At 34.9% G+C, this 13,426-nt stretch overlaps 1 protein-coding gene across 1 annotated transcript in view; it reads right to left on the bottom strand.

The window, feature by feature from the left end:
* The window catches only part of LOC135215460 (chorion peroxidase-like), a 43,078-nt gene that overhangs the window by 8,005 nt on the left and 21,647 nt on the right, over window positions 1-13,426 (bottom strand). Inside the window, 3 exon segments of the mRNA XM_064250185.1 lie at window positions 13-137; window positions 3,150-3,323; window positions 4,504-4,724. Of these exon segments, the coding sequence (XP_064106255.1) occupies window positions 13-137; window positions 3,150-3,323; window positions 4,504-4,724 (520 nt within the window).

Raw genomic sequence — 13,426 nt, 5'->3', positions numbered from 1 at the left:
CGAATTCCATACAGTCTGACCGTGGCAACTGTAGAATTCGTCGGCATCCGGTATCGAAATTGGAGCGCATTCCGGATGCAAGAAGGGGGTTTCGCAGCATCTAACGGGGCCACCACCACCGTAAATACTACTTGTAACTGGTGAATGAAGAAAGGCAAAATATCAGTTGGTAATAATCTAATCAGATAAACTAAGGAAAAATGTGCCGTTCATAAAACAAATAAAAAATTGAAAACCTCACTGAGAACAAATCAAAGCCGTCTCTATTAACTACTATGAGATTCAGGGTCTCTGTAACACGGTTTTTTGGACTTTGCTCCTTGTCAAAGCATCGGATGTAGCTGAAAGTTGACATATGTATATTTTACAACCACACACAAATTTTGTCAGCATTATCAATAACCTAAACCCGATAGTTTTAATTTCTAAAGAGTAAAAATGATCTAGCCGACGCCATGGCCAATGGTTACGAGCCAAGAGTCGAAAAACATTCATTACGTAAGCAAGGTAAACACACCTTTTGACGAAATGTTGCCCCACCCATCCACCAGACATAAATTCCATCGGCTCTGAAACCCAAAGACTTTATGAATGGCGGAACGATACATAGATGTGGGTGGGGTATCAGTGCTAGCGTAGTAATACTACTGTAGCAGTAGCGCCGCAACAGTATAGCAGTAATATACATGAATTAAACGTTTAGGCCAACTGCTGGGATCCTTGAGGATCATTTAGCACTTCTTACAACTACTCGAGAAATTAGTTTTTATAGCCAGAAGTTAAATGTTCTAATCCAACAATGCCCATGGTAGCCTTCAGTGTTATCCTGAATTATAACGAGGCGAAAGTGGGTGGAGCCTCATGAAGTCATCATTCTGACGATAATTATTGGTGAAGGTTTAAAACTAATATATGGTACCGGGTATTTTTTTTCAGTAAATAGGTAGATAGCCAATAAATAAAAATTTCTTGACATTGGATATAGCAGTTATCAAATCAAGCTTGTCTACTATGTTTTAAAAATTACCAACTATTCCCTACATCTTGTCAATCTGATTGTGACCTATAAAGTAGACTGTAATTTCTTAAGAAACCTATTTTGGGAGCTAGACTAATAATCGAAGTGTTTTTGTATTTATTAACATATTTTGTTGGTTTGCTCATTATGACAATTATCAGTGGAGAGGTTCCAGAGTTCATAAAGGTGTACTGCTTTGCTTGTATGTAAATTTGTATGTCATTGTTGCCAGAGGTTTAGCCTTCGTTACGTATAGCCAATCATCCATCGAGAAAGAGGGAAGAAATGCTGTCAGCGGCCCACACACGCTCAAATTTTTGGTCCAATTTTTTTATGTCAAATTATTTGACATGAATTTGATCGTGTGTGGCGTAATTTGATGGCCTAAAAGGTTTGATGTCAAATTTTTTACTGATCTGATTTCAGTAGATATTTTTGAGCCAACGTCAATAATATTTGTGCGTGTGTGGTACCTAGCAATAATTTGCGCAAATTAGTTAGTGATTAGACATAATCTGAGGAGGACGTGCGCGGCTCATCGTCATCATGGCTCCAACAAATCATGAAAAGAAATTTCTTCTTGAGCTTATTGATGTTTATAGAAGTTTACCACCTTTGGAACATTAAAAGTGACCGTTATAGTGACAGAAATAAAAAAGATATGGCATATGAGACTCTTCTACAGAAATTCCGTGATTATCATCCGGAAGGGACGAAGGAGGAGCTGAAGAAGAAAACATGGTCTCACAAGATCTAATAGTTTGTCAAATGATTCTCCGTCCATGCGAAGAAAGTTCTTGAAAACATCAGGTTCACTAATTCTCAGTTCATTTAATAAAGGAGCATGACCAAATCGTTCAGGACACAAGTACCATTGCTGGGCCCACTTTCGTCTCTTTCGTTTGTGTGTGCTCTTCAGCGCTAAGCCAAGAGCCAACGCTGTATATGCATCCATGATGACACTCGGGAGCAAAATTAAAATTTGATGAGAAGTTTGAGCGTGTAGGGCGAACGTCAAACCGTAAAATAATTTGACATAAAGAAATTTGACCAAAAATTTGAGCGTGTGTGGGCCGCTGTAACGTAACGAGTGCGTTCGAAACCTTTTCTCTGAGCAAGTTGGCCCGTCTTCAAAAAAGGTCACTTTTACATTATAAGTATCAAATTTATTCAACCTACGTAATGCAGAATGCAGTCAAAATTTATGTGTAGATATAATATGTATTCTGAATAAGCGTTATATTTATGAAATGCATAGATAAAAAGTTATTGCGAAAAAACCGTGTTACAGAGGCCCTGAATCTCATAGTAAATGAGTTCAGAGGTCCACATCACCAAACCACAGTTGCTGCCTGGCTTAAGACAAGGATGCCCACTGGCACTAAGCGAACTTAATCTAAACCAACCAACGAAATAAAAGTAAATGAAAGGATAAAAAAAAGAACAAGAATATATATAATTCCTTGAAAGTGAGAAAAGCAAATAAAATTGGAAACTGATGAAAAATACACAACAGCATAAAGGAAAATACAACCATTTTCAATAATAAACACGTAACATAAGGATTATCTATCAAATACAGCCAATGAAAGATTAGATAATGCATGAGTATAAATAAAAAATAATGCACGAATGTATACAATTAAACTTAATCGTTCGCAACAACAGGAACTTTATCATTTATTTTCGCACATTTTCTTGGCAAATAAAATATTCGACAATGAACGAAACTGTAATAAATAAACAGAGATTATGAAGTGTATACTTTTGACAAAAAAAAATATGAAGCAAAATTTATGCCACAATCAATCTGTTAAAGAAATTATTTTGCAAATACTTAACTACATTAGTCATGTTTTCACTCTTCCATACCTTGAACGATGTTAAAAAAATTTTTTACAAATACTTAACTACTTTAGTCATGCTTTTACTCTTCCATACCTTGAGCGATCTGTACAAAAAAATTTAAAAAAAAAATAAAAAAAACTTTACAAATACTTAACTAGATCAGACATGCTTTTACTCTTCCGTACCTTGAGCGATCTGTTAAAAGAAAATAAAAAAGAAAAAAGAAAAAAAAAACTTTACAAATACTTGACTATACATTAGACATGCTTTTACTCCTCCGTACCTTGAGCGAGCGGGGTAGCGACGAGGTCATGGTCAAGGAACTGGCCGAAAGTCATGTGCAAAATGGAGAAATTGTGAGATCCTTCGCTCCGGATCCTGTTGATGGCCGTGCTGACTAGGCGGGCGCTCGGGAGGTCAGAGCTTCCTACTACTGACCTCCGGAAGGTCGAGATGCCTGAAAATGCAATGCATATCATAATGATTAAAGTTTAAAGTAAAACGAAACCTTGAAATGTTTCACATTCCCTAAGGCATAGTTAAGACATCGGCAAATCATCGTTCTAATATCCACCTTAAGGAATGCCCAGCTGGCATCGCTCTATAAATGTCTATAACAATTAGGATCGGGTGTTGTAAATAAACATGGTTTGTCTTCGTATTTGTCAAGCCTTCGTAGAGACAGAAGTAGAGACAGGATTCGTATGTGTAAATAAATTCCAAAACTGATCAAATTTAAAATACTAAAATATGAAATATTATTTTTCAATTCTAAAATATGAACATTTTTTTTAAATTCTAAAATATAAATATTTTTCAATTTTAAAATTTGAAATATTTGTTTTCAATTCTAAAATATGAAACATTTTTCAATTATAAATTAGGAAATATTATTTTTCAATTCTAAAATGTTAAATATTATTTATCAATTCTAAAATATGAATTTTTTTAAATTCTAAAATATGAAACACTTTTCAATTCTAAGATATGACATTTTGTTTCAATTCTAAAATATGAAATATTTTTCAATTCTAAAATATGAATTTTTTTTCAATTCTAAAATATGAAATATTATTTTTCAATCCTAAAATATGAAATATTTTTCAATTCTAAAATATGAAATAGTTTTCAATTCTAAAATATGAAAAGCTTTCCAATTCTTAAGATATGACATTTTTTTCACTTTTAAAATATGAAAAATTGTTCAATTCTAAAATATGAATTTTTTTTTCAATTCTAAATATGAAATATCATTTTTCAATTAACAAATATGAAATATTTTTCAATTCTAAAGTATGAAATATTATTTTTCAATCCTAAAATATGAAATATTTTTCAATTCTAAAATATGAAATATTTTTTAATTTTAAAAAAGGAAATATTTTTCAGTTCTAAAATAGGAAATATTATTTTTCAATTCTAAAATAGGAAATATTATTTTTCAGTTCTAAAATATGAAATATTATTTTTCAGCTCTAAAATATATATTATTTTTCAGTTCTAAAATAGAAAATATTATTTTTCAATTCTAAAATATGAAATATTTTTCAATTCTAAGATAGGGAATATTATTTTTCAATTCTAAAATGTGAAATATTATTTTTCAATTCTAAAAATATGAAACATTAGACCCATACCGTCATCATACTCAGCACGCAAATCTCTCCTGTAGGGCCTAAAAGCTGCTCCCCAGAAAGAGTTGGCCAAGTTGTTGCAACTACCGTCCAACTTGCGGTACGGGCTGCTCGGATCACAAACTACAAACTGCGGCCTCTCGAAATCAATTAACTCATCGGAACAACCGCTAAGGTTACCGAAAATCACTAGGCCCGACACAGCCTCTCCAGGTATCGAGAAGCTAATGAAAGGAAAAAAGGAAATTACTTTTCTTTTAAGAATCACTGAAAAACTATCAAAATCCCTCCTTGTAGGGATCAATCAAAAGCTATCAAAATCCGTCCTTATACGGATAACTCAAAACCTATAAAAATATTCCTTGTACGGATCACTCAAAAGCTACCAAAATCCGTCCGTATACGGATCACGCAAAACCTTTCAAAATACGTCCTTGTACGGATCAATCAAAAGCTATCAAAATCTGTCCTTAACGATCACAAAACCTTCAAAATACGTCCTTGTACGGATCAATCAAAAGCTATCAAAATCTGTCCTTATACGGATCACTCAAAACCTTTCAAAATACGTCCTTGTACAGATCACTCAAAACCTATCAAAATACGTCCTTGTACAGATCACTCAAAACCTTTATAAATCCGTCCTTGTACAGATCACTCAAAAAATATCAAAATACGTCCTTTTACGGATCACTCAAAAAATATCAAAATACGTCCTTGTAAGGATCACTCAAAAAATTATCAAAATACGTTCTTGTACGGATCACTTAAAAAAATATCAAAATACGTCCTTGTATGGATCACTCAAAAAATATCTAAATACGTCCTTGTACGGATCACTCAAAAATTGCCAAAATACGTCCTTGTACAGATCACTCAAAAAATATCAAAATACGTCCTTATACGGATCACTCAAAACCTAACAAAATCCGTCCTTGTTCGGATCAATCAAAAATTATCAAAATACGTCCTTGTACGGATCACTCAAAAAATATCAAAATACAGCCTTGTACGGATCACTCAAAAAATATCAAAATCCCTTCTTGAACAGATCACTCAAAAGCTATCAAAATACGTCCTTGTACGGATCACTCAAAAAATATCAAAATACGACCTTATACGGATCACTCAAAAACTATCAAAATCCGTCCTTGTATGGATCACTCAAGACGTATTAAAATACGTCCTTATACGGAACACTCAAAACCTATCAAAATCCGTCCTTGTTCGGATCAATCAAAAATTATCAAAATACAGCCTTATATGGATCACTCAAAAAATATCAAAATACGTCCTTGTACGGATCACTTAAAAATATCGAAAGACGGCCTTATACGGATCACTCAAAAATTTTCAAATTATGTCCTTGTACGGATCACTCAAAAAAAATCTAAATACGGCCTTGTACGGATCACTCAAAAAATATAAAAATATTTCCTTGTACGGATCACTCAAAACATATCAAAATCCGTCCTTGTACGGATCACTCAAAAAATATAAAAATATGTCCTTGTACGGATCAATAAAAACATATCAAAATACGTCCTTGTACGGATCACTCAAAACCTATCAAAATACGTCCTTGTGCGGATCACTCAAACTATCAAAATCTACTTGTACGATCACTCAAACCTATCAAAATACAATGCCATTGTGCGATCACTCAAAACCTTTCCCAAAATACGTCCTAGTGTGGGATCACTCAAAACCTATCAAAATACTCCTTGTAAGATCACTTCAAAACCTTCCAAATCCGTCCACTTTGTACGGAAAATCCGAATCAGGATCAAAATACATACTTGTACAGATCACTCAAAACCTATCAAAATACATCCTTGTGCGGATCACTCAAAACCTTTCAAAATACATCCTTGTGCGGATCACTCAAAACCTATCAAAATACGTCCTTGTAAGGATCACTCAAAACCTATCAAAATCCGTCCTTGTACGGATCAATCAAGAAATATCAAAATACATCCTTGTACGAATAAACAAAAAAAATAAAAATATCAAAATCCGTCCTTGTACTGATCACTCAAAACCTATCAAAATACGTCCTTGTACGGATCACTCAAAAATTATCAAAATACGTCCTTGTACGGATCACTCAAAACCTATCAAAATCCATTCTTACACGGATCACTCAAAACCTATCAAAATACGTCCTTCTACGGATCACTCAAAACCTATCAAAATCCATCCTTATACGGATCACTCAAACCTATCAAAATACGTCCTTGTACGGATCACTCAAAACCTATCAAAATACATCCTTGTACGGATCACTCAAAACCTATCAAAATCCATCCTTGTACGGATCACTCAAAAAATATCAAAATCCGTCCTGGTACGGATCACTCACAACCTATCAAAATGCGTCTTATACAAATCACTCAAAACTTATGAAAATACGTCCTTGTACGGATCACTCACAACCTATCAAAATCCATCCTTATACAGATCACTCAAAACCTATCAAAATCCGTCCCTGTACGGATCACTCAAAACCTAACAAAATCCGTCCTTGTACGGATCACTCAAAACCTATCAAAATCCATTCTTCTACGAATCACTCAAAACCTATCAAAATAGGTCCTTGTACGGATCACTCAAAACCTATCAAAATCCGTCCATGTACGGATCACTAACAAGTTATCAAAATCCATCCTTATACGGATCCCTCAAAACATATCAAAATCCGTCCTTGTACGGATCAATCAAAAGCTCTCAAAATCAGTCCTTATACGGATCACTCACAACCTTTCACAATACGTCCTTGTACGGATCACTCAAAACCTATCAAAATACGTCCTTGTATGGATCACTCAAAAAATATCAAAATACGTCCTTGTACGAATCACTCAAAACCTTTCAAAATCCGTCCTTATACGGATCACTCAAAACCTATCAAAATCCGTCCTTGTACGGATCACTCAAAAAATATCAAAATACGTCCTTGTACGGATCACTCAAAAAATATCTAAATACGTCCTTGTACGGATCACTCAAAAAATATCAAAATAACTCCTTGTACTGATCACTAAAAACCTATCAAAATACGTCCATGTATGGATCACTCAAAAAATATCAAAATACGTCCTTGTACGGATCACTCAAAAAATATCAAAATACACCCTTCTACGGATCACTCAAAAAATATCAAAATACGTCCTTGTACGGATCACTCAAGACCTATCAAAATACGTCCTTGTACGGATCACTCAAAACCTATAAAAATATCAAAATACTCCTTGTACGGGATCACTCACCACTTCCCAAAAATATTCAAAAATAACGACCTTATAACTGATCACTTAGTTTCAAAAACTATCAAATCCGCCTTAGGGATCACGCAAGGCCCTATGTAAAAATAACGTCCCTTATATACGGAACACTCCAAACCTATCAAATCCGCCGCCGTACCTTGTTGTTCCTTGTTTTAGTGTCGGCAGGATCAATCAAACTTATCCACCAGAATACAGCTTATAGATAATCAAGAAGGTTCACAGTCAAAAATAAATCAAATACGTCCTTGTTGTAACGGATCACACCTTGATAAAATATCGAAATAAGGCCTTTAAATATATCTACGGATTCACCCTCTCAAAATTTCAAAATTATGTCCTTGTAAAGTCGGACACACTCAAAAATCTAAATACCACACTGCGGGGCCATTGTACGGATCCACTCAAAAACATATAAAAAATATGTCCTTTTAATAATCGGATCACTCAAACATTCTCAAAATCCGTCCCTTGTACGGGATCCGACTCAAAAAATATAAAGTAATATGTCCTTGTATATAACTGATCAATCCGAACCATAATCAAAATACGTCCTTTGTACACGGATCACCGCGCTTCAAAACTCTACACAATCCGTCCCTTGGTGGGTGTCGGATCCCAACTCAAACCTATCAAATACATACTGTAACAGATCACGCTCAAAACCTGATCAAGAATACATCCTTGTGTGTGCGGGACTCACCACTCAAAACCTTTGAAAATCCTGCCCCTTGTGTGGATCACTCCAAACCTAGTCAAAATACGTGGGGTCCGGCCATGTAGGATTCACCGTACTTCAACCCTATCGAAAATTTCCGTCCTGTTGTACCGATCAACATGAAATATCAAAATTACACATCCTATTGGTACTAAGGACTAAAAACTAATCAAATCCGTTCTTGTACTGATCACGTTTTCCAAAAACGCTATCGAAAATAACGTTCTTGTACCTTGTACGGATCACGTCAAATTATCAAATACGTCCTTGTAGTGACGGATTCCACTCAACCCTACGTCGAAGTCCAAAAATCCTTACTTAACACCAGATCCCACTCAAACCTATTAAAATCGTCCCGTTTCTATCTAATAATCCTGTCTACGGATCCACTTCAAAACTATCAAATCCATCCTTATACGGATCAGCATCCAAAACCTATCAAGAATACGTCCCTTTGTACGATCACGTCCAAAACAACTATCAAAATTACCTCACTTTGTCAATACATCGGATCACATCAAAACCTATCAAAAATCCAATCCTTGTTAACGGATCAAATCAAAAATATCAAAATCCGTCTGCCTGGTACGGTCACATGTTCCCAAAACCTATCCAAAATGCGTCCTACTACAATAACGCAACCAATGAAACTAGCGGGGGGTCCTTAGTACGGATCACTCTCACAAATACTATCAAAATATCCTTTATACAATACCATCAAAAAAAACCTATCAAAATCGCGGTTCCTTGTACGGCTCACCAATCAAAACCTATAACAAAATCCGTTCCTTGTACTCGATCTAAAAACCCTATCAAAATACGTCCATGTATGTCACTTCAAAAAAAATATCAAAAATACGTCCTTTGTACGGATCACTCAAAAATATCAAAATACACCCTTCTACGGAATCACTAAAAAATATCAAAATCGTCCTTGTACGATCACAAAGACCTATCAAAATACGTCCTTGTACGGATCACTCAAAACCTATAAAACTAAATCAAAATACGTCCTTATACGGATCACTCAAAACTATCAAAATCCGTCCTTGTACGGATCACTCAAAGACCTATAAAAATAAACGTCCTTATACGGAAAAAACACCTCAAAAACCTTAAAATCCGTCCTTGTACGGATCACTCAAAAAAAATATCAAAATACTCCCTTGTACGGATATCAAAATATATCAAAATACGTCCTTGTACGGATCACTCAAAAAATATCAAAATACAGCCTTGTACGGATCACTCAAAAAATATCAAGATACGTCCTTGTACAGAATACTGAAAAAATATCAAAATACGGCCTTGTACAGATCACTCAAAAAATATCAAATTACATCCTTGTATGGATCACTCGAAAAAAAATCAATATAAGGCCTTGTAAGGATCGCTCAAAAAATATCAGAATACGTCCTTGTACGGATCACTCAAAACATATCAAAATCCGTCACTGTACGGATCACTCAAGACCTATCAAAATACGTCCTTGTACGGATCACTCAAAACCTATCAAAATCCATCTTTATACTGATCACTCAAAACCTATCAAATTACATCCTTGTACGGATCATTCAAAACCTATCAGAATACGTCCTTGTAAAGATCACTCAAAACCTATCAAAATACGTCCTTGTACGGATCACTCATAACCTATCAAAATACGTCCTTGTACGGATCACTCAAAACCTATCAAAATACGTCCTTGAAAGGATCACTCAAAACCTAACAAAATACATCCTTGTACCGATCACTCAAAACCTATCTAAATACGTCATTGTACGGATCACTCAAGAAATATCAAAATACATCCATGTACGGATCAATCAAAAAATATCAAAATACGTCCTTGTACGGATCACTCACGAAATATGAAAATACATCCTTGTACAGATCATTCAAAGAATATCAAAATCCGTTCTTCTACAGATCACTCAAAAAATATCAAAATACGTCCTTTTACGGATCACTCAAAAAATACCAAATACGTCCTTGTACTGATCACTCACAAAATATAAAAATATTCCTTGTACGGATCACTCAAAACCTATCAAAATCCATCCTTATACAGATCACTCAAAACCTATCAAAATACGTACTTGTACGGATCACTCAAAACCAATCAAAATCTATCCTTATATGGATCACTCAAAACATATCAAAATCCATCCTTCTACGGATCACTCAAAACCTATCTAAATACGTCCTTGTACGAATCACTCAAAACCTATCAAAATGCATCCTTATACGGATCACTCAAAACCTATCAAAATACGTCCTTATACATATCACTCAAAACCTATGAAAATACGTCCTTGTATGGATCAAGCAAAACCTATCAAAATCCATCCTTGTACGGATCACTCACAACCTATCAAAATATGTCCTTGTAAGGATCACTCACAACCTATCAAAATCGATCCTTATATGGATCACTCAAAACCTATCAAAATCCATCCTTATACGGATCACTCAAAACTTTCCACAATCCGTCCATGTATGAATCACTCAAAACAAAACAAAATACGTCATTGTACGGATCACTCAAAGCCTATCAAAATCCGTCCTTATATGGATAAATCAAAACCTATCAAAATTCGTCCTTGTACGGATCACTCAAATAGCTATCAAAATCCGTCCTTGTACGGATCACTGAAAGCCTATCAAAATCCGTCATTGTAAAGATCACTCACAACCTATCAAAATCCGTCCGTGTACGGATCACTCAAAACCTATCAAAATCCGTCCTTGTGCGGATCACTCAAAACCTATCAAATTACGTCCTTGTACGGAACACTCACAACCTATCAAAATCCATCCTTATACGGATCACTCAAAAGCTAGCAAAATCTGTCCTTGTACGGATCACTCACAACCTATCAAAATCCATCGTTATACGGATCACAAAATATATCAAAATACGTCCTTGTACAGATCACTAAAAACATATCAAAATAAGTCCTTCTAGAGATCACTCACAACCTATCAAAATACGTCCTTGTACGGATCACTCAAAACCTATCAAAATCCGTCCTTGTACGGATCACCCAAAAAATATCAAAATCCGTCCTTTTACGGATCACTCGAAAAACATCGAAATACGTCATTATACGGATCACTCAAGAAATATCAATATGCATCCTTATACGGATCACTCAAAAAATATCAAAATCCGTCCTTCTACAGATCACTCAAAAAATATCAAAATACATTCTTGTACAGATCACACAAAACCTATCAAAATACGTCCTTGTACAAATCACTAAAAAAATATCAAAATACGTCCTTGTACTGATCACTCACAAAATATAAAAATACGTCCTTGTACAGATCACTCAAAACCTATCAAAATCCATCCTTATACATATCACTCAAATCCTATCAAAATACGTCCTTGTACAGATCACTCAAAACCTATCTAAATACTTCCTTGTAATGATCACTAAAAACCTATCAAAATCCATCCTTATACGGATCACTCAAAACCTATCTAAAAACTTCTTTGTACGGATCACACAAAACCTATCAAAATACGTCCGTGTATGGATCACTCAAAACATATCAAAATCCATCCTTATACGGATCACTCAAAACCTATCAAAATACGTCCTTGTACGGATCACTCAAAAAATATCAAAATACGTCCTTTTACTGATCACTCACAAAATATAAAAATACGTCCTTGTACGATCTCAAAACCTATCAAAATCCATCCTTATACGGATCACTCAAAACCTATCAAATTACGTACTTGGACGGATCACTCAAAACCTATCAAAATCCATCCTTATACAGATCACTCAAAAATCTACAAATACGTCCTTGTACGGATCACTCAAAACCTATCAAAATCCATCCTTATACAGATCACTCAAAACCTATCTAAATACGTCCTTGTACGGATCACTCAAAACCTATCAAAATCCATCCTTATACGGATCATTCAAAACCTATCAAAATACGTCCTTGTACGGATCACTCAAAACCTATCAAAATACATCCTTGTACAGATCACTCAAAACATATCAAGATCCGTCCTAGTACGGATCACTCAAAAAAAATCAAAATCCGTCCTTGTACGGGTCACTCACAACCTATCAAAATGCATCCTTATACGGATCACTCAAAACCTATCAAAATCCGTCCTTGTACGGATCACTCAAAACCTATCAAAATCCGTCCTTGTACGGATCACTCAAAACCTATCAAAATCCGTCCTTGTACGGATAAGTCACAACCTATCAAAATCCGTCATTGTACACAACACTCAACACCTATCAAATACAATCCTTTCTACGGATCACTCAAAAACCCTATTAAAATCCGTCTCTTTGTATGGATCACTCACAACCTATCAAAATATGTCCTTGTACGGATCACTCAAAACAACCGGATCAAAATCCATCCTTATATGGATCACTCAAAACGTATCAAAACTCCAAAATATCTCCATTTACGGATCACTCAAAAATTATCAAAATCCCGTCCTTTGTACGGATCACTCACAAAACCTATCAAAATCCGTCCTTGTACGGATCACTCACAACCTATAAAAATCGTGTCCTTGTACGGATCACTCAAACCGCTTTCAAAAGAGGTACCTTGTAAAGGAATCATCAAAACCTATCAAAATACATCCTTGTATGGATAACTCAAAAAATATCAAAATACGTCCTTGTACGGATCACTCAAAACCTTTCAAAATCCGTCCTTGTACAGATCACTCAAAAAATATCAAAATACGTCCTTGTACAGATGACTCAAAAAATATCAAAATACGTCCTTATACAGATCACTCAAAAAATATCAAAATACGTCCTTGTAAGGATCACTCAAAAAATATCAAAATACGTCCTTGTACGGATCACTTAAAAAATATCAAAATACATCCTTGTACGGATCACTAAAAAAATATCTAAATACG

This window comes from Macrobrachium nipponense, chromosome 5 (genome assembly GCF_015104395.2).
Source record: "Macrobrachium nipponense isolate FS-2020 chromosome 5, ASM1510439v2, whole genome shotgun sequence".
In the NCBI taxonomy this organism is placed as follows: domain Eukaryota; kingdom Metazoa; phylum Arthropoda; class Malacostraca; order Decapoda; family Palaemonidae; genus Macrobrachium; species Macrobrachium nipponense.
Note: the sequence above shows the minus strand (reverse complement) of the source record. Positions and strands in the feature narration are given on the sequence as shown.